This window comes from Branchiostoma floridae, chromosome 11 (assembly GCF_000003815.2).
Source record: "Branchiostoma floridae strain S238N-H82 chromosome 11, Bfl_VNyyK, whole genome shotgun sequence".
Classification (NCBI taxonomy): Eukaryota; Metazoa; Chordata; class Leptocardii; order Amphioxiformes; family Branchiostomatidae; genus Branchiostoma; species Branchiostoma floridae.
The window spans coordinates 8,434,335-8,454,886 of record NC_049989.1 but is presented as its reverse complement, the minus strand read 5'-3'; the positions used below and the strand labels follow the sequence as shown (position 1 = coordinate 8,454,886).

Below are 20,552 nucleotides of genomic sequence, written 5' to 3'. Positions count from 1 at the left end.
AAACAAAACACATAAAAGAAAATAGAGAAGCATTGTTTGGTTACAAACATTTATTAGGTGATAATATACAAGACATAAATATGTGACATCCATGTACAACGTCATTGGTATACAACATTATGCGCTTACTTTGCTAAATTATCAAACGATCAAGGGAAATACGCTGACAAATAAGTTCTGGCATGTTGAAAACATTTTTAGATTTAGATTTGATTTCAGTTCGCAGAAATACGAGTACAGTATGTTTAATTTCCTAGTTCCTGAATGCTGACTTATGGAAAAGACTAAAAACCAAACGGTGTTGACTCAACTGAAAAACTCTCTGAAATACTACAAAACACTGATTATAAAGCCCTGAGTAGACATGTCCTGTTCGGTATGGTATCGTGCCGTGGCTACAGACTTGTGTTTAGAGAAATAAGGTCGACCTATGTTTAAAAACAACCACAATTAGGCTCGCCCCAGAGGCGTTGCCAAAAACATCTTCCACATCAAATTCTTGACCGTGTGCGGATAGTGTAACCGAACCAGAGCCAATTCAACCCTACCTAATCCCAACCCAACCCAACCCAACACTACAGTTTATACAGATTTCAATATTTGTATCAATTCTATAAGTGAGCAAGCATATAAAGAACGTACACGGTGCAATACTTTTTTGAACAATAAATACATGTAAAACTTTTAATTTTCATTCGCTAACCTAACTGATTCAAGGTTCGAATTTGATTATAAACGCGTAAAATGTGTTACAAAATTTAAATTCAGTGCTTCGCTGTTTCTTGTACATGAGTAAAGAGAAAAGATCACTGAGTAAACGATGCCACAATGTCATTATCTGAATCACAAACGATAGTGCAACGATACTTAAAACCTATAACAATTCACATATGAATTCATGAATTTGATAAAGTACAGGGGTAATAAGAATACCGTTCAAACTTAGTTTAGGGGCTCGTTTTCACAACACAAGCTATATTAAGCACTATCAGGTGGACTCATATTCTTGTGGCCACAATTAAAAAAAAATCTTTATATAAGAAAGTCTATAGACAAGACTCTTGTTACACTTCTGTTCTTAAAGTAATGACTAATGAGAGAAAAACAACATTATTTCCAATTTTAAAAGCACCAAGAAAATATGAAACAGTTCAAATCTTCAACATATCAAGAAAAATGAAGGTGGCAAAGGAATTCAAACTCAACTGATGCACCAATATGACTGTGAGGATCGACCTTCTTCAGAAGTACTGACCCACTCACATTTGGAACATGGTTTTCTGTAAATGTCACGTGACTTTCTGGAAAGTTGGTATATTTCTTTTCTTTCAGTTGAACCAAAGGTTTATATTTGAACTCCATGATCTACCAACGCCGATGGATTTCGTGTTAAAGAAACACAATTGTTTGGGGAGACGTAAGTAGAGAATTCACACTTTTTGTTCACTTTTGGGAGGGTGTTACACGAACAAGAAGTCCGTGCCGGGTCTGTCTCCGCAGTTACAGTCCTCTCTCTTCTCGGCACGCAGCCACGAGCCCTGGCACCCCGTCACGCCCATGGCCTTCCACAGGGTCGAGGCGTCGTCCACGCCGTCCCCGGAGCAGCGGCCGTTCCTGTCCATGGCGGCGGGCTGACACTCCACACACACCGTGGAGCGCGGCTGCAGCGCGTGGGTCCACTGGCCGGCCTGCCGGTGGAGGATACAGGTCGTCGGTACCTCATTCATGTAGAAGAACACGCAGTAGCTGAAACATAGAAAACAGAACACTTGAAATCGTAGAATTTGATACAGTTTAGTTTTTATTCGGTTATGTTTTTTTAACCACATTTTGTTTTGACCAGCTGCAGGATTACTTCATAGTTCGAATCTCTTTCAGTCTGTATTTTCTTATGGCCAAGGTACCCATTTCATGTGACAATGACAATGACGGCATGAATAACTCAGAATCGTGAAGGTTTAAGATAGTCGTCAAGTGTGTCACGCATTTCTAGGCTATAGACTGAATGACACAGGTAAGGGAGTAGAAATTGTACAGTTGAGAAATGTTCCTTCCTTATTCACCTGTTCCTAGTGTTGATGACTCTTTTGGGTCTGAAGTCCGGGTACTGGTCACGGCTGAACTCAGCTGGGGTGAGCAGGGCAACATCTACAGAAAAACAATTGTACAAAATATAGATAAGCAAACAAATAAACAAGCAAGAAAATAGATAAAGAACCATCACCCCTTTTAGAACGGCAACGGTCGCACGGCGCCATCCTGATGCGGGGGCTACCCTACTGCAGTGCAGTCTTCACCAAAGCCGATAGGAGGCTCTACGCGTGGAGGCTTTACACCTGTCCGGCGTGTCGCGGGCACAGGGAGAGTTTCATGGGTGGGTCTTCGCCTGTTACCTAGCAACTCTGGTAAAGGGATTCTGAGTGGAGTGAGGACATATCTGTAAAGGGCACAACATCGATGTGTCAGGGATTCGAACTTAGTACTGAGTCAACGACTCTAACCACAACACCACTTTCTGCCACAATCGTAATCTATGAACAATGAATTCCTTCCTTCTTCACAATAAATCCCTTTGCAATTGGTCCATATCTGCACATTTTATCATTAACCATTCTCCATAACATAAAAGGAGTGCGTACTAAAGATGTATAAGCACAAAATTAAGAAAGGTTATAAATGAATGTTTTCCATTTATGCCACTGAAGACTGAAAGAAATTATTTTTTTATTACTGAAAAACATCAACATTACGAAGCATGTGTTCCATGTCTTCTCTCTGGAATGCTTGAGCGAAATTTCAGAGCGAGTAAGAAAATACGTCCCAGTGACAACATGGAACATGTGGTAAGTTTCAACCTATCATCAAGGGATGTAAGAGGTGCTTATCTGACACTCAATGTCAAGTTCAAACGGTGAGAACAGGGCTAAGGAGGACATAAAACACGACTAGAATTCTAGAACCCTCAAGTGCAGGCAGAGGTACGAATGACTTAAGGAATGCATGTTGGAAATGTGGCGTTTTTACTTAAAGTGAAATTCACTTAATTTACCCATTCTCAAATTCAAAGCGTCACTTTTTATATAACCTATAAGTGGAATGTGTTTTTTTGTCGTACAATTTTTTCTCGTACGATTTTCAGCGAGACTATATGAGGGAAGGTAGTTTAGTATTGTAAAGTACGACACACCACGACTGTCCCAAGAATGCCCTCAATATGTTGTCGCAAATCTATTTTACGACAAACGCCATAGGGATTTAATGTGGATTGGCATAGCTGTGTGCTTTGTAGGATCCTAGCCTCTACAGCAGACTCTCTGGACCTTTTTCTTGGTTGTTTGTGCTGCGGGCTGGCGGCACAAGCGACCCATTACAAAAAGAAATGGAAAAGTGTATCATCAGCCCCGAGAAAAGCCCCGAGAGCCTGCTATGGAGGCTACAGGTATAACATGTTTTACCATGTCCGATGTAGAACACTACTAGCCTCCGTTGCAGGCTCCGAACGGGGCTGTTTTTATGTTATTTTATTTTTAGTATTATTTTTGGGAGGGGGGGGGGGGCTAGTTTGCTACAACACTGCAAAGTATATTTACCGTGGTCTGAGTTCCATGTACTCCTCACACTCATGTCTATATATAACCGGTACAAAACCTGCGGTTCCCACCAGCACTTACATAGTCTGACACCTCTTGCATTCCTTCCCACCTACCACAAGCCTTCACACTTCAACTTGTGACACATGCAAGGGGGTTTAGAAAAACAACTCTTGTAGTCATTTTGACTTAGACGACTACTACAATACACATTTGTCGACAGGTACGCCATAGATAGCTTAAACAGGCATGTACCCACTCACGGCTTTCAGGTCAGAACGCTTGTCTGGATTGTCAGATTTTCATCATATGATTATGCAAGATGAAACTGCTATGATTCATGTTTTAAAGTACCAGAAACATTCAGCATTACAACAAAGAACCAAGCTATTTCAAATTTGTCGTTGCCATTTAAAAGAGTGTGTTACCTTAATTAACTGCTTGATAATATGATTTTGAAATGCCCTCTACGATTTACAAAAGATATATACGCGTTTATGATATTTATGAATGCTTCCGTGGTTACGGGTCGTGAGTGAGTGAGTGAGCTCCATCTAAATAGATTCATACACGCGTGACGAGAAGAGAAAAAACGCGAACTTGACATTCAGTTAAGTACCCAGCTAGAAAGCACTCTTAATGGATTTTGGCTCCCAACAAGGCTAAGTTTAAGAGGTTTGGCAATGACCGCCCGTTGCTAGGCGACAGTAATCTCCACCGCCCACACACTTGCACTTGAAAGCCATAATGTACAGTTGTAACATGCCAGCTTCGTGTTCAATGGTATGTAGATAACCTTCTGAAAGCTGCGTGCTCTTGTTAAATGAACGCGGCTGGTTACAATTTAGCACAGACTGAGAGGGATTGAAGTTGAATGTACGGCGTAACCTCTTTATTGACCACAGGTTTATCGTAGGACCATATGGTTTCATGAGCGCCGCCATTGGACATATTGACTTATGGCGTCATTTGTTGGAATGCTGTGAACTTGTCGAGGCTCGTAGCCTGTATTGCAACTCAAGTTGTTGTATACATGTAAGAAATAGTAATCTAATCATTGCTCGCTTTTCAAAATTTGGCATTATTTTTATGCCATTTGCTTGGCTTGAAAGTCAGGAGGATAATATAATGGAATTAGCTACGCAAATTCGTACTTTACTTGAATTGTAAATGGCTCAACCCTTTTAAAGTTAAGGTTTGTCTTAGTAAACAAATGTTATAGAAGTGAGCTAAGCTTAGCTAAAATAACAGTGACGACCTTGTTGGTTCGTTAGAACTAGAATTTGTATGTACTAACGGTTGTAAGGCCATTGGTCAACATCTTCATACAGTTAACGTTTTTGAAATGTGTTAGTTGAAAGATAGTGAATACCAATAGTTACCATCAGTCAATTCAACGCTGACAGTTATGTATTACAAATACATTGCAGAAACAACAAACAAACAGACAGACAAACAAATAGAGTGACTAAAGTACCTGTGGCTGGATCACATTTTCGCGCGTCCCATTCGTAACAGCCTCGTCTCTCCACTTCCGGTGGGCACGCCTTTCCGCCGTTCTTCGGCTCTTTCGTCACCCGTCGCCGTCGCTCGGCAAACCCGATGTCACAGGAACTGGTGCAGGCGGACCAACCCGACCACTCCCCGACCTCACAGTCCACGGCTGGGGTAAATAGACAAACCAAGGACAAACGTTATCCACTTGAAGGCTTCGGGCAAAGTGAGCAACAAAGAATCAAATATGATACATTGTTTGAATTCATGTCAAGCATCTGTTTAATAGATAGGCGCTCTCAATGGCACCGGCCCGGAGGTGCCGCCAAAATAAATATCCGTGCGGAAAAAATCATCTCTACTAGTAGACCAGAATGTCATGAGTAAGATGTCTAGGCAACCTTTGAAAATCCGCTTTGTTTAGATAAACACAACAATGCGCACTTTCAGTTTTCTGATACCAACTTCCATCGAACAATTGACTATGTTTATCCAATGTGACAAAAATGATAAAGAAAAGTGCATAATGAATAGCTTCATCATCATTCAACGTTGTCTCAGATTAAACAACATCCACATTTGATTTCTTACGACATAGGAAGAGAAAAACAGCCTTATCAAGATAAAAACATCTGCCGTTTTTCTCTTCGTAAAATGTCCTTACCGGACCTTGATAGTAAAAAGCTTAGCTAGTTTGAATCTTGTCCAAGTACCCAAAATACCAGAACGGGTTTAAAACGCCTACAGCCCGAGGAGTGCCAATCTTCTAAGCCTATAAAGCAAACCTTCTGCCTACAGTAGAATTCCTCCCATTCTCTATTCACTTATAGTTTTGACAAACGGACCGGGCTGTCTAGAAACCAATGGAGAAAGGGAAAGAAAGAGATGGAGGAAAGGGATAAAAGACAACAATTCTTTCAAAAGCATTTAAGATGTTTCTTAACTCTTTGGAATCGAATATGTAGAAATAATACCAGAGGCAGTCACATAGGAAAGTAATACAAGATCAATTATATTGTTTTGTTTTGTAATATCAACAGTTACTGCGGTAGTTTTTGACTAATGGTGTATGTATATTCCCTGGTTGTGTGAGTCTTACATTACAGGTTTTCATAATATTTTCTACAATAGCAAGGTTTGGAGGAGAAACGTACCCATTGAAAGACGTGTGAAACAAGCAGAAAGGATAATGCAGTGACACCAAGTAAATCAATTACGTAAGGCGAATGAAATGGCCGCAAGTCAAAAACATTGCTCGTGTCATTTTCTATGTGCAGGTGGGAGGTATCTGTCGGATATGTTAAACCAGAAGAGGACATCTGGCTTGTTTCATGAGTAGAAACATGACCATACACCCCCTACCCCAGTACCGGTCCAGACACATGGTGACGAACGAGCGCAATGACAATATTTGAACATGGCCGTATCAGACAGGGTCGTAGGTTTTTGACATGAACAATGTTGTCTGAGTATGCAAATTAGTGCCCACGTTGACACGCCAAACTGAGTCAACATGAACATTTCTCCTGTGGGAACATTTTCCTGAGTGACAAGAAAAATCTGACGTATCACAGAACAGAGCTGAAAAAATCGTCTGATATATTTCAATCACAGTTAATTTTTCAGCATGTAAACAGGAGACACAGATAACGCCATCAGGGAGCGAGATATCGTCAGCAAGGTATCTAAGTTTCAAACAGCGGCACTGTACACTTACATGTTGCTGTAATTATACCTTAATGACCTTTCATGAATGATAAGGATTGTTAAATATTTACACTGTAACTCCTATAGCAGGGTGGTTTATTCCAAGGCTCTGGCCACACTGGGGTTCACATCAAATTTGGATTTTGCTCTGAAACTGCGAATGTAGTAGATAGCCCAAATCGGAATTATACAGGATTCGTCAAATCAAGACCACAATATGAGGTGATTTGAGACATTTCGAAAACAACCGGTATGCTGTTGAAATTGGATTTTGACCCAAATCCAACTTAACCAAGTTAACAAGCTTACAAGTTACATGTGAACGGGGTCTTATGATATATGTAGTCTTGTACGAAAAGAATGAGTACCACATCTTAGCATCTAAATGTACAAACTTTGATTCAATATGGTAGTTATTTGATATACATGTAGTATATATGCATGTACTTATTAGAAACACGTTCTCAGTAAATCATTAATGCCAGACGTCTATGAATTACCCTTTGACCAAGGCATCCGTTTCGCCGTGTGTGCAAATTTGAACAAGAAATAGTCGTCAAAACATCCAGTCAAAACAAGGAGGAATGAGCGAGAGCAATATGTTTGTAGATAGGATGTGTATAATGGGATAATTATTGTGTTAGTCCGTTTTGATGTCATGATACATAAAAACTTAAAATTTTGATTGCAAAGGATGCACAAATCGTTAATATGACAGAAGAAGGAAAATGCAAACTCTTTTCAAATGTTGAAATGAAGACAATGTGGTTGTTCTTTTATGACGTTTATAACATGCTTCAAATCGACCCACAGGTAACTTGGTAATTCTTTAAAATGACAGTGACTTTTGAGTTAACAACTTTTTACTTTCACTTTAATCATGACGTCATTTTTTCCAAACTAAGATGAAAGTTCCCGGCCTCAAATTGATAGTATTGCCGTGCCTTTGATATCACCCCAGCTTTAAAAGATATTTCGTGGTGCAGTTAAACTTCTGTTCTTGCAAACTCTCGACAAAAACACATGTCCGTGATAGGTTTGTCCTTGGAGTTGTGACATCTACAAGCAAACAGTCTGTCAGGTTCAAAAGATTTTGAAGTGGACTTTAACCAGTGCTTGACGATGTATATTTCCACTGGTGAAAGTCTCAGAGATGGTAGACAAAGGTCAAGAACCGTATGTTGGGTACGAAGGGTTTCTTGGCGATTTAGGCTGACCCTTTTGACCTTTGAGCATTCTGCAAGAGCTACAAGGAGTGAGAAGGGACTGTTTAACTGTCTTTCACACTTGGGTTCATTTTCATCTTTTCTGCAATTTCTGGGACTATCTTGATGAATTTTTCAGCATACGCATTGCGGGAAAGTATGGTATTTGCATACTCAACAGCGTTTTCGTATGCAAGTATGCAACTATCGCTGACTTGCTCTTATTTCATATAGTTCCCATTGCTCATAACGTGTCTAGCTGATATGAAAGCATATGAGGTCAAGGTCAAATAACAAATGCACTTAGCATAGACTCATTCATGATTCATTCGTATTTCCTAATACGTATAGGCAGTAGAACATATTTTACTATTGTCGTCATGCATGAGTCTAAACTTGTCTTTCGTTTTCGATCATGTCCTCGTATCCAAGGAATAAGATATAAAGTCGGAAGTTGCATTGTAGTTCCAATGAAAGCCGCTAGGGGGCTCACACACGACAGGGCGTATTCAACTACAAGATAGCAGAACCTTTCCACATAACAAATATCATTACCAGCTAACCACGGCATCTATCTAGATCTAACCCTTGTCCATATACGTGTACATATATACACCGTTATAAAAACGGCACTACGTACCTCTCTCTGTAGTAATCAAATATGATAGGGATGAAACTCAACTTTGACATCTTCCAGACACACTTCAGACACGTACATCGGTGCATGAAGCTACACAGCTATCAAGATCATATCTTCATCGTGAAAACTGATCCAGAATATTGCCTAAGGCTCCTAACGAACTAGAGTGATGTAAGAAAGAGTGAAAACTATATCTGAAGACTAACGGGTCTGGAACTCGTAAGTGACATTATCTGGAACCTATCATGATATACCAATTAGAACTGATACAGAATAGAACACTAAGGTACTTTTTTGACGAGAAATGACAGGAGTCAAGTTGATCCTTTGTCCGTGTCTGTCTGACTTTTTTTCTTCCAGAAGTAATACAACCGTCAGACATTTCACCTCGACAAGCAAGCTCGCGACCTTACGAGCGATTACTGCCGCCGTGAGGACGGCCTCCGACCTCCTCTCCCACAAAAAGCGCCTTTTATTTCCTCCGTTTGACTACAATCACGTTAAAGATGACGTGATTTGTTGTTTCATGAAAGTTTAGTGAGAATTCCACGTACGCGGCCGCCATCTTGGGCGCCCAAGGTCACCGCAAATGCCGGTGACAAATCAGACTAATTGAATCCCTTGTCTCCCCAAGGTTCGGGCAGATGGCACTTATTTCCTAGTCCATCTGTTATGTAATATCCCATTGGTTGGCTGACAGTGACAGGGTATGTGCCCCTGATCTTGATAGCACGATATAATCACTTTTAGAGCTGAAAAATTTTCTGTCTTCTTAATCACAGAAACGTATACGCAGGATGGGGGAGGCATGCAGGTAAATTACCCATCAATGATACAAAGTGCATATGGTCATACCAGCTATAAATAGCCAACATGTGGCTTATTCCTGTACCGTTAAGTGCTCTGCACGTCTTCTACAGTCTGATATATAGCCTTACATGTGAGAGAGGGCAGGGACACATGGTCTGTGGACGCTGTAAAGAGTTACGCACACAAACAGCCATCTGACATAAAAGTACACGGGGTCTGGCTTTCTTTAGCGAGGGCTAAGTTTTCTACAAGTCATTCTCTAAAGTGCCTGCGGTCTTCCAAAAATACGACACGGTCTGATTCGGTCGTGATAATTGAATCAAATGCTTCAACACAGCCATTGACAAACCGGAACCCAATCTTCTCCAGCTCTCATGGCTGATCCGTAACTCAATAGGCAACCATTCAATATCCACTTAGTTCCCCCAATGATTAAGAGGACTTCGATGCAAATTGCATGCTTTCAGCGCTGACGTATGGAGAAAGGACTCCTCATTAGATTTCTTCAACAACAAGAGACACCCTGAGCTTTCCTTAGACGTCGAATTAGCAGAGCAGCTGATTAGAATGACCTTAGCAGGGTGGCCGCTCAGGTAGGCCGTGAGGATGGATTGTTGGAATGATAGTCCTGACACGTGAAACTCCAACCACCCACAACGCTATAGACATAGTCCTTAGATCAGGGGACACCTTTATCTAGGAGTAGGACATGACGGCTGCCTGCTTATTATATATGTATTCCCTTGTGCATTTTTCAACGGACCTGCTAAACGACAAGTTGTCAAATTCTGGGGAAAGGTGGCGCTTTTCTGTGTCCAAACTAACGGAGGTAACAGTCTGACGTTAACTGGTCCCAAAATGGAACCTTTAGGGACACCCCAGCTTTAGATTAACGAGCCATGCCAATACTTTGCCCTAGTTCTCGTCCGGTGAGCATCGAAAGCCTTTAGTATGTAAAATAATGAGGTGACGAGTAACCGGTCAAGCATGACACAAAAGGACGTACATGTACTGGCTGTACACTAGTCCCCAAAATGAACCTTTAGGTACACACCAGGCGGAGTTAAGAGCAATATCCGCATTTTACTATACAGTTGCTCGAAAATAGCATCGAAAGTCGGCTTTGGCGTGAAAAATTAGGTGACGGTTCAAACATCACACGGAAGGATATATATCGGTCCTTCGTTCGTCCCAAAAGAGAACGTGTAGGTGGCATTGTACACGCCAGTGGCGATCGCTTGACGGTAATGAACCTTCAGGGACACGCCAGTTACGGTTTAACCGTCATATCGGCGTTGTATCATATTTTACTCGGGTGCTCGTCGAAAGCCACATAAGAAGGCTTAGGAGGACAAGTAGGGGACGGGTCACGTACCATACGAGTAGTTCTGTTCCTTAAGGTAGACAGGTATGGTGTAGTTTACATAGGGACGCCGTGTAACGGATGCCTGAGGACAACAAGCATGCCGCGGGAATTCCAGATAAAAGACACTTTAGAGATCCCTATCACACATACATATTATGTATGAATGTAATTATATGGCATTCGAGGGACATGACCGATTTTTGCCAGAGTGGAGTATGTACTGAAACGTTACTCTTCTTATACTCTAAAATCAAACTCACGTGTCATGCTACCAGCTTCATATTCTGCAACGAATTATGATTATATGAAAGCCATCAGCGCTACTTCAATGGTACTGAGCCGCATAACATCGTGGAGTAAAATTAAGAGCATGGCCAACTACTTAACGGGCCCGGGTATCGTTACCGAGCAAGAGCTGTTCAGGAAAAGGTCACGCTTAAATAATTAAATGGGGACTCGTTTGGAAAGCACAGTTTGCTTCCAGATAAGGCTGGTAAACAAAGGAATAAACATCTTAAAACGGGATGGGACGGTAAACACTAGCCTTAACTGGAACAAATCAGGGCGTTGGCCATAAACCATGTAGGATGGTAAAAGGGTAGACCTGTTCTTTGCCAAATGAAACAATGGAGAGAACGCACCATTTTTCGCTTTGGTAACAAAATCAGGTTTGGTAATAATTTGACTACAGGGCTGTTTTGCCATTGGGTCAATAGTGAACGATAGGCGTCCAATGAAAAAACACGTAACATCTCTACTTGTACAGGACGTGGTAACGTTAAATTGGACTGATACATGTGTACGTCAAATGCATGTAACGCCTTTTTCTGTAGCGTACTCATATCAAGTCGCCTCTTAATAACGGCACTGGTTTACACTAAGCTTACGGATTCTACGTGCTTTTTCACCTGTCTTTTAAAAACAGGTGCGTGTTTAGTGTAAACACACCTTTGAAAAAAAAACGTGACTGAAGAGGGACCTATTTCCCCTATGGTACATGGCTCCCGTCATGCACCATGATTAGATAAGGGTGAATACAATGCGATGACCAAACTGGAGTACTGTTTAGTACACAGACCCGGGGAACTCTGTAAATAGTGAGATAGAAAAAAGTTTCTAGGCGACAGGCGGCCCTCCTATAACCCGACAGCGAAGCTATTTGACGTCTGCGTGTATTTTCGCTCTTATTTGTGTTTTAGTTTGAAGGTGAGGAGACCGAATACGAGTGAATCAAGGTCAACAAGGTGCATCGCTTGTTGCCTCACGCCCCCCTCCCCAGATTGCACGCCGCCCCCAAGTGGACGACAGGTTTGCACATACCATGCAGACACGGGCCGTTATCGTTGACAGGCCTCGTTGGCACAAATATGTTAATTACCGAAGAGTCACTTATTGTTCAAGTCACACACAGCTGTTAAACTGTTTCTGCGAGATTTTACAGATAGCAGGACGGTGGGACTTTTTCCCGAATGATTGACGCGGACACACGGGAGTGAAACGAAAATTACCGATAATCACCGAGCGTGTCCGAAGAGAGGACAATTACGTCAAGAGGGGCAAGGATGTACGGATGGTTTTCAAGTTGACCCCGAACTCTCTTTGCAGCCTCCAGAGCTTACCAAACAAAGATGTGGATTGTAGAAGACGTTGTGTGTATCCTGAAAGGGCAGAGGTCAACTTAAGTTTGTTGGGGGAATTTCTCCCAGTGTTCATATCGCTTTCAGACGAGTACTTTTCGGGACGTCGGTTGCTGAAAATGTCACGTCAAATAGTTTTGTGATATTGTCCGTATTTGACAGAACAATCCACGTTTTGTAAATCTGCGTTCTGTTTTGTATAGCCTTTGTACAAAGCAGGAACATTTTCTTGCCTATCTGAACACTATAACGTTGAATCTTACGTAGATTTCTTTAGAGCTAAATGTTTATTTCTATAAAGATCCACGTGTATATCCAATCGTCTTTAAAATATTTGCTACTTGTACGTATTATGCCCTTTCGTATTTGGATTGTCTTCTAAAGAAACCCTTGTTTTTTCACAGTCTTGTTTATCACCCCGTACAGCGGAATCACGTAGCGCTGAGCACGTCTTAGTTTGAACAAATCGTTCAGAAACCAGAAAAGCACCGCTCTGAAGAATAAGGCTTACTCCGCACAAACCATAAGTGTTGATTCTGGGATGGAGCCGTAGTCATGGCAACTGATGCCACAGAAACGGTTCTGTGCGTCTTTCTTGAAGAATGGAATCTTTAACGCGAAATTAATGAGTGGCGTGCACCAAGCCAACAGATAAAGGACAGCGCTAGGGCGATCAAAGGGTATTGCCGGTAGGATTTGGAGATGGGTATTGAAATGGGTAGAGTCACGTATTCCCAGCGTTTTATCTGTGTTTTTCACGTCTTTAACACACTTTTTACTGCTCGTGACGTACAATGTAACGTAAACACACAAAACACTGAGACTGCACTGAGCAAGACCTTATATCTGCTTGGCGATTGGCGTACTTGAAATATACACCATAAGGTTTAGTGCTACTCCGTCATTTTACAGCGCTGCATATACAGTAGTAGAAAACGAGAGTTCGGATACATGTAGTTAGGAAGATATTGCTTAGAACAATATGAAGAATCGTCTTTCCATGGACGTAGTTTGGATGGACTAATCTTTATGTATCCAAAAGATGACATGCTTCCCCATGCGACGTTAAAGACTACACGCTAGCCTTAACAGCAATGTGAATTATGTGATGCACAATACCATTTTAAACGCGGAATGGCTAGAGTTGCTATAGGGTCTTAGGGGAGCACATATCTAGAATACTTTCACAACGTAGATGTCGTTGAAGCATATAGCGACTTGTGACATATTGAATAGCGTGTCCTACTTTTTTCTTAGCCCCTAACATCAAACAGTGTCGGGACATGTGAGCTTTGGACAAGAGTAGTGGGTCGGGTCAACGCGCAGACTTTGGTCGGTATACATGAATAACAACACTTTATGTAGTATGGGGACTATGAAGTTACAACTTTTGGATTTGAGCTTAAAATCTCCAATAAAGTTTTTGCTTGTTTCTTAAAGCATCGTGTTGGGAAAAGGCTACATCTTCTGAATTACTTTTTAATACCATTTCTTTTTGTGCAACACTCCCTCCACCCAAAGCCATGTGCTGTAGTCAATACATGTACGTGAATCCCTACCAGTCCCTCCTGTTGTGGGTAGTTTTCCAACTGTATCGCTTCTATTGATTCCTGCACAGCATGTGAATACTAAACTTTATGAAGAACTGACTGGATGGTTGGATGCCAAGCTTGTTGGTGAACATGACATGTATGTGGGCAGCCTTTTATAGTTCTATAAGAAGCCTTTCCGTCCACAGCTATTGACTAGGGTATATGATTGGGTACCTTTACACAAGGCTTGACCTTACGCAAGGGGTGCGTACCTCTTAACCGGGTTACCATAGCAACTATTGTGTAACACATTCCAGAATCCCTCTGCATAAGAGCCAATCTGTATTAATCTAACACGTGATCTTTAAGTGTTTTAGTTCTACAGTCACTCTTCTATACAAATATGCCTCTCCATCTTCTTGCCCAACCCTTGGGGATTTCAGTGTTTACCGCCATTGTGATCAACAGAAACTTAACGGCTTTCATATTTTCTCAACTGCCAGGGAAACGGTGTAGCCCATAAACTATGGAGACTGCTATCCAAACATATGCCAGAATAACAAAGGCTGGGAGAAACAGGGCTATTTTTTACTTGCTACATTGTACAGCGACATCTGCACATTTTGTCGGAGAGCACTTTTATCAGAGGGGGCGGTAGGGGCGTTACTACAGCCATACATTACACACAATACTTCGCAGCTGTTTTCTTCTCCTAGTACGACGTCAATATTTGCCTCTTTGTTTCTGTGTGCTTGTCTACTTGACTTCTTGATTCAACTCCTCGTTAAAAGCTTCAGATGTTTTCTTTTTACCTAACTGGCAGCTATTTCCCACCCCAGTGCGCCTGTGAAACAGAACTCATGTTTTGCACCATTGTGCTTTTTTAATACCGTGGTTTATTGTTCGGTTGACCCTTGGAACCTTTGTCATTGAAAGGCGGGAAAATACACTGAAAGGTCTGTGATACAAATGGAATAAAACTCTTTGCTAACACGTAGGCAACAGAAACAGTATGTCTTTCGTTGATAAGAAGTGGATTGTTTGAGTAGCTATAGGCTAGTGTTCGCTGGAGGTTGAGAAAACTCTGCAAATTGGCTCTTCTCCCAGTAGTGAGATATGTAAATAACCCCTATGGCCTATACAGAGTCTTTGAGAAAGTCCACGTGTGTAGGCTGGGAACGAGTGGGGAAAGTGTCGTCTGATTTTGGTCAGAGTTGGAAAATGTCGTCTGATTTTGGACCAAGAGACTACAGACGACTGCTTAGACGTTAAAAAACTTTAGGGAATGAAGATATGTACGTTTTTTAAAATCAAGAGGATATGTATGTGGTTCCTAAATATGCTGCATGTGCATTATCTTTAGACCTGACGTCACTGGAATATGAGCCGTCTTTTAAAGTAGGGCGAACAAAACGTCGAAATAGAAAACGCCCCTCTTCAGACCACTCTGTTACGTGATATTTCGTACAAGCATTGAGATGAAATAGAAAAGGGAGAGAAAAGGTCCTTACACTGAGATATGGATCTGGTACCACACATATGGCCTGGACTCGCCCACCTGTGGGGCTACCCAAGCGGCTAAAACCTTTTGTCCATAACCCTGCCCAGTCATTAGATCGGATTAGACCACATAACACAATTAATAGGGGTAATGAACAACTTACTGATGTGTCCTGATTAGCAAGCTAATAACCTCGGCTGTAGCCAAGCTTCCATACAGCCAATTGGTCTTTGTTTACGCGAACGCCCAGGTAATTTTCCACCCCATAAACCCCAACACTTTTAGTGATCTTTTTTATGGTAGCTAAATGAGGGAGGGGGTAAGGATTACTTACGGATGCATATCCAGGTATAGTCTTGGCAACAGTCTTGCTGAGCAGTACAGGCTTCGTCGCAGTAGCACGGGCCGTAGCGATTGTCTGTCCTGAGGCCGTAGTTGTGACAGAAAGCGTCCCGTCCCGTGCAACACTGTGGTTCCGGGCGGTCGCGGCAGTCTCCGTGCACGTACCGTACACCGCACAAACACACCCACAGTACAACAACAGCAGCAACAACAACGCCGCGGTGGGGAAACATTTCCATCTCTCTTCCGGGTTGTAACGGTGCGTGCTCCTCGCACAACTCGCCCACGATCTCTTCCTCTCTCTCGCTCTCTCGCTAGCTGCTTCACGAAGCTTTCATCCCGGCCCGCCGGCCCCGTCTGTTGTTTGCCCGCCCAATCGAACAACTATTTGCAATCCATCGGTGCGAGCTGACAACGAAGACAATACGATACCAGGTCTGGGACAGTCCTCTCTCTCAACAACCTGTGAACGGAGGATGGATTTTTTCCTCAGCGGAAATTACAACTTCCCGGAGCAGTCCAAATTCCACTCGACCTAAAAACCCACCAGGACGTGCTGTACTATACTGCTGTGTGCCGCTGACACATCTGTCTCCGCGGATTTCACCGCCACCCCTCAAACAATTCTGACCCGGGACAACCCTAGAGAGCGCGCCCGCCTTTCTGCTCCTCGCCTCTTACCGCGCTCAGTCCCGCCTGTTTACACACACCGAGTACGGCCCTGAACCAATGGGGGCGGGAGCAGACCCTGACCAATGGGGGGCGGGGAAACGTCATCAGGTAACGGCCGTAAAATGAAACACCTCATTCGTAAATCATTGGTCCCTATGGTGATGGGATCATTCAATCAGCCAATGATTTAGACAGAAAAAATAACAAAGTAAGAATCACGTAAAGACACTGTGATTCAGATGTTCACACACACATGTATAACCACCTGCTAGGTATAAATCAACGTATTCTACTTCAATTCATACATTCACAACATTCCTAAAAATGCATTGTATGTGTCTCATGCTCATTTCGAAATAAGGTAACACTATCGTTTGGGCCTGCGGATATGTAATTACGGACTATTGGGCAGTCAGTAATCTGAAATGAACACATTGTCACGACAATGAGAAATAAAATCACGGAGAGCGAAAGATACGTGACAAAATAAAAACTTTCACGACCAACCTACCACCCCACCCGTCTACCTTCATTAATTGTTAACAATGACAAATTGTGATTAGAGGATCTAGATTACAATTCAAACGTAGATACATGACAGCAGTGCAGAAGATGGAGTATATTAGACCTTGCGTGTTTACATTTCTAAGAGTTCTAACGTGGGAGTAGTTTTAAACCAGGTCGGCCCGCGCATACCGCTAAAACCTCCTCCCACTTCTTCGCAATGTTATAAGATTAAATCTCCAAGCAGATGTAAGGATCAGGATTAGTCCCAGATTTTCAAATGGAGCGTGTTTTGTGACATTTTTTAGGATGTTTTAGTTGTGCACGTTATTTTACTATAAAGGGGAAGATAGACAAACGTCAACCACTAGAGAGAGGTATACTGAAAACATACGTAAAAGACTGGACCGTACCCTACATCTGTTCAGTGTTTTACCGAGGTTAAGGGCCAAAAACAAAATAAATACTGTAAATGCATTTAATAACGGTTCGCGGGGATTTACTTTCGCGGTAGCGGGGAATGGAGTGTTGGTTTTAAGCGGTGATTTTAAGTTCGCGGTAGCGCCATGGACTGTCTTATACTATAAAGGAGAAATGTTCGCGTTGGTTTTAGTTCGCGGTCAGGAGGCCACCGCGAAAACCGCGAACAGAGAATCATCGCGAACATTTCTGCATTTACGGTATTTTGTTCTCCGAAATCCTTTTTTTATCGTAAAATATATCCAAAGGTCAAAAGATCAGGAGATATTTTTGATAAAGCAATTTCTGTTGAAAGACACGTTTGCAATTTTTAAATATTTGGTCTGTTACATCAAACGTCAAGTTATATTCGTTGGTAATGACGTAAACAAAGCTGTGTAAACTGGTCATGGCCTTAAGGGGACATAACACACCTGTTCGAAAAAAATCCTGATATTAAGCACCTTCTCACATACACAAAACGAGCAAATAGCCATATTTTTAATGTTTACTGCTTGCAATCGTTTACATCACCTTTATAAAACATTATACTCCCTTGGGAGAATACAAAACAAAGACATCCGTTTCCAGGTACGATGTTATGTGCTTTGAAACGATGCACCCGTATATACACATGTGCACCCGCACACCATGTGGTGGTATCAGACAACGGGTTCTAAAGTAAGCCTTTGAGCAATGTGTACCGAAAGGTTTTCCTCATAATATATGTAACGTGCCAATATTTGACAGAAGGTGGCGCGACAGGGCGACCAAATGCCCCGGTCCCTAGAGACACCTTGCACCTGTGTGGGTACACCGGCCATTTTGGATTGTGTATCTCTCGTCTGATTCAATAAGAACGGTGTGGCGAGGGTTTCCCTTGGGAGTGGCACTGTCAATCAATTACCCTGTCTGTGTTCTACAAAAATAGAATAAGAAATCTAAAAAAAGTTTGTGGAAGACATACATGTACGGGTATTGAACCCATACTAGCGTTGACGAGGACTTCAAACAATGTGAATATTGTATTGTACAGATTTTGGTAGACAAAATGGCATGAATACATATGTATTGAACATCAAGATAAGTACAAAGGCATTTTGCAAATTTGCGATGTTAGCAAGTGCTGTTCCATAGGTTCTAGGGTGGCAAGGGAAAGATTCAATTATACGAGATTGACAAAACTATTATATGTATACCAAGAGAGCCTTACAAGCAAGTCTACGTTTTGCGAATATAAACAGAACAGTAAAGTGCTTACGCTTGATAGCCTGATATCCAGCCTTGTTACAGCTATATGTACGATTCGCTTCCTAACGGCCACTCCCTTAACCTAAGCTGTAAAAGTCTGGATACCAGGCTACCCGATTGTGATATTTTCCATCACACTACTACGCTAGGCTATGATATTGAGAAAGAAAAGGGAAAGAGGCAACCAACAGATCACCAGCTCAGTAGGCGTTGGTCACAGACACAATAATGATGAACCGCTTATCATAAAAACAGTCAAAGTGGCATCGGGGGATAAAACGATTTTGTGGTTGTGGTCACAAACACTCCCAAAACCTGCACCTACTATAAGCGTACTCAACCTATCCAGTCACCAAAAGGCACCGCTTCTGTTGTCGCTACTTTAATTCCATCTCCGCTGCTGATTTTATTACGTTAAACCCCTGAGAGAGGAGTGTACACACACTCACAGTCTGGCTGTTTGTGTATACCCAACATATGGCGACAGGAAAACCTCTTTACGTGATATAAAAGGGCGAGATGTAAACTGTTATCTTGGGCACTGGCGGAGACCATAGCCGGACCCATGGTGTGATTTATGCCCGGTGTCTTGTTCGATCGTTAAACGGTTCAGTCCATTTGATCAGCTCGGTCATCCATCCCTTGTCGTCTGTTTTGTATAACCACTTTCAGTAGGAGGACAAGACCCCATAGCCACTCGCCCCCCCTCCCGCGCAGTCTCATTTCAATTTGCCGTGACCGACCCCTCTACTCAATTGACCCCTCCCCCCTCTCAACCAGTAGACTTGACCAGCTTGCATTTTCTCATTTATCAGAAACCCCCCTCCCGTCTTTTTCCGGCAGGCATAATTTTTCATTTCGTGAAATAGCCTGTTTTTGATCACCACTTATCAATTTAGGAATGTCCCATAAAAAGGGACAAGAGGAAAACGCGAAGTAACAATTTTATGTGTGGTTTGGGGGCGTTTGACTCCTGAAGCATGTGATGTTATGCTGATTAAAATACGTGTGGTAGGTGGGAACGTACAACCTCTTGCTACCCTCCAATCTCTTTTAAGAGAAAAATCAATATATTTCGTTCTAATCATTTTGTAAGAAAGAAAAAGAGGACACAACTAGAGGCTACTCCATCATGAGTCCGCGGTAATCAAACCGCTACAACATGTAATAAATCTTCTCCCTCTCAATCAAATACCTACTGACACTTAATCAAATTATCATGTGATAAAACGTGTATCCAATCGGTGTAAACAATATCAGGGACTCAGACAATTTCACCTAACACAAGGGACAGTACGTGCTCTGTTTCCGTAAAATCCTTGTCCGATATTTTGACATTGCATTGTTTGGGTGACACAAAAACTTTAGAGACAATGCATTGGAAATACAGTAACATATGATATAGCAAATTAAAGTTTATATTGCAAAATAATGCCAATATTTTATTGTTTTACCACTGATATTTACCTATAGGGCTATATGCACTTAAATGTACTGTTTTGCCATAGTAATTTACAATCTTTAAGTACATATACGCGTGTTTTACATCAAAGAGAACATCTTAATTTTCTCGACCGTAAACCTGGTCTCTGTCCCGCAGTGACATAGCCGTCTCTCACTGCTCGGACCCAGCTTCGATTTCAGCCAAGGGTTTAATTCAATTCTCTTCGCTCCGAGAGGCTTTCAGTTCAATTTGACCCCATATTTCTGCCGAATATCCTTTTTTTTCTGCTTTCATCATAAACCTTCATGAGCATTTGTATTGTAAAAAGTGAATTTGGGCGTTACTGAAATAATGAATAGAAAGTTACTGAAAGTATGAATAGTACGTCTTTTCATTCG

The 20,552-nt window shown here is 41.9% G+C and overlaps 1 protein-coding gene across 1 annotated transcript; it reads right to left on the bottom strand.

Annotated features, from left to right (window-relative positions):
• Positions 1-32: 32 nt before the first annotated feature.
• Positions 33-16,523, bottom strand: LOC118425933 (somatomedin-B and thrombospondin type-1 domain-containing protein-like). Its single transcript, XM_035835103.1, has 4 exons — positions 15,817-16,523; positions 5,068-5,253; positions 2,064-2,148; positions 33-1,746 (listed from the first exon to the last, which is right to left on the bottom strand). Exons 1-4 carry the CDS (start codon positions 16,061-16,063, stop codon positions 1,461-1,463), a joined length of 804 nt encoding a protein of 267 aa, XP_035690996.1. The 5' UTR covers positions 16,064-16,523; the 3' UTR covers positions 33-1,460.
• Between the last annotated feature and the right edge of the window lie 4,029 nt (positions 16,524-20,552).

Excerpts from the sequence above, each read along its gene's own strand:
- LOC118425933 (XM_035835103.1), bottom strand. The coding sequence starts at position 16,063 with ATGGAAATGTTTCCCCACCGCGGCGTTGTTGTTGCTGCTGTTGTTGTA. Across the intron at positions 2,149-5,067 it reads AAAATGTGATCCAGCCACAG|ATGTTGCCCTGCTCACCCCA; the intron begins GTACTTTAGTCA and ends GTTTTTCTGTAG. Across the intron at positions 1,747-2,063 it reads GTCATCAACACTAGGAACAG|CTACTGCGTGTTCTTCTACA; the intron begins GTGAATAAGGAA and ends TCTATGTTTCAG.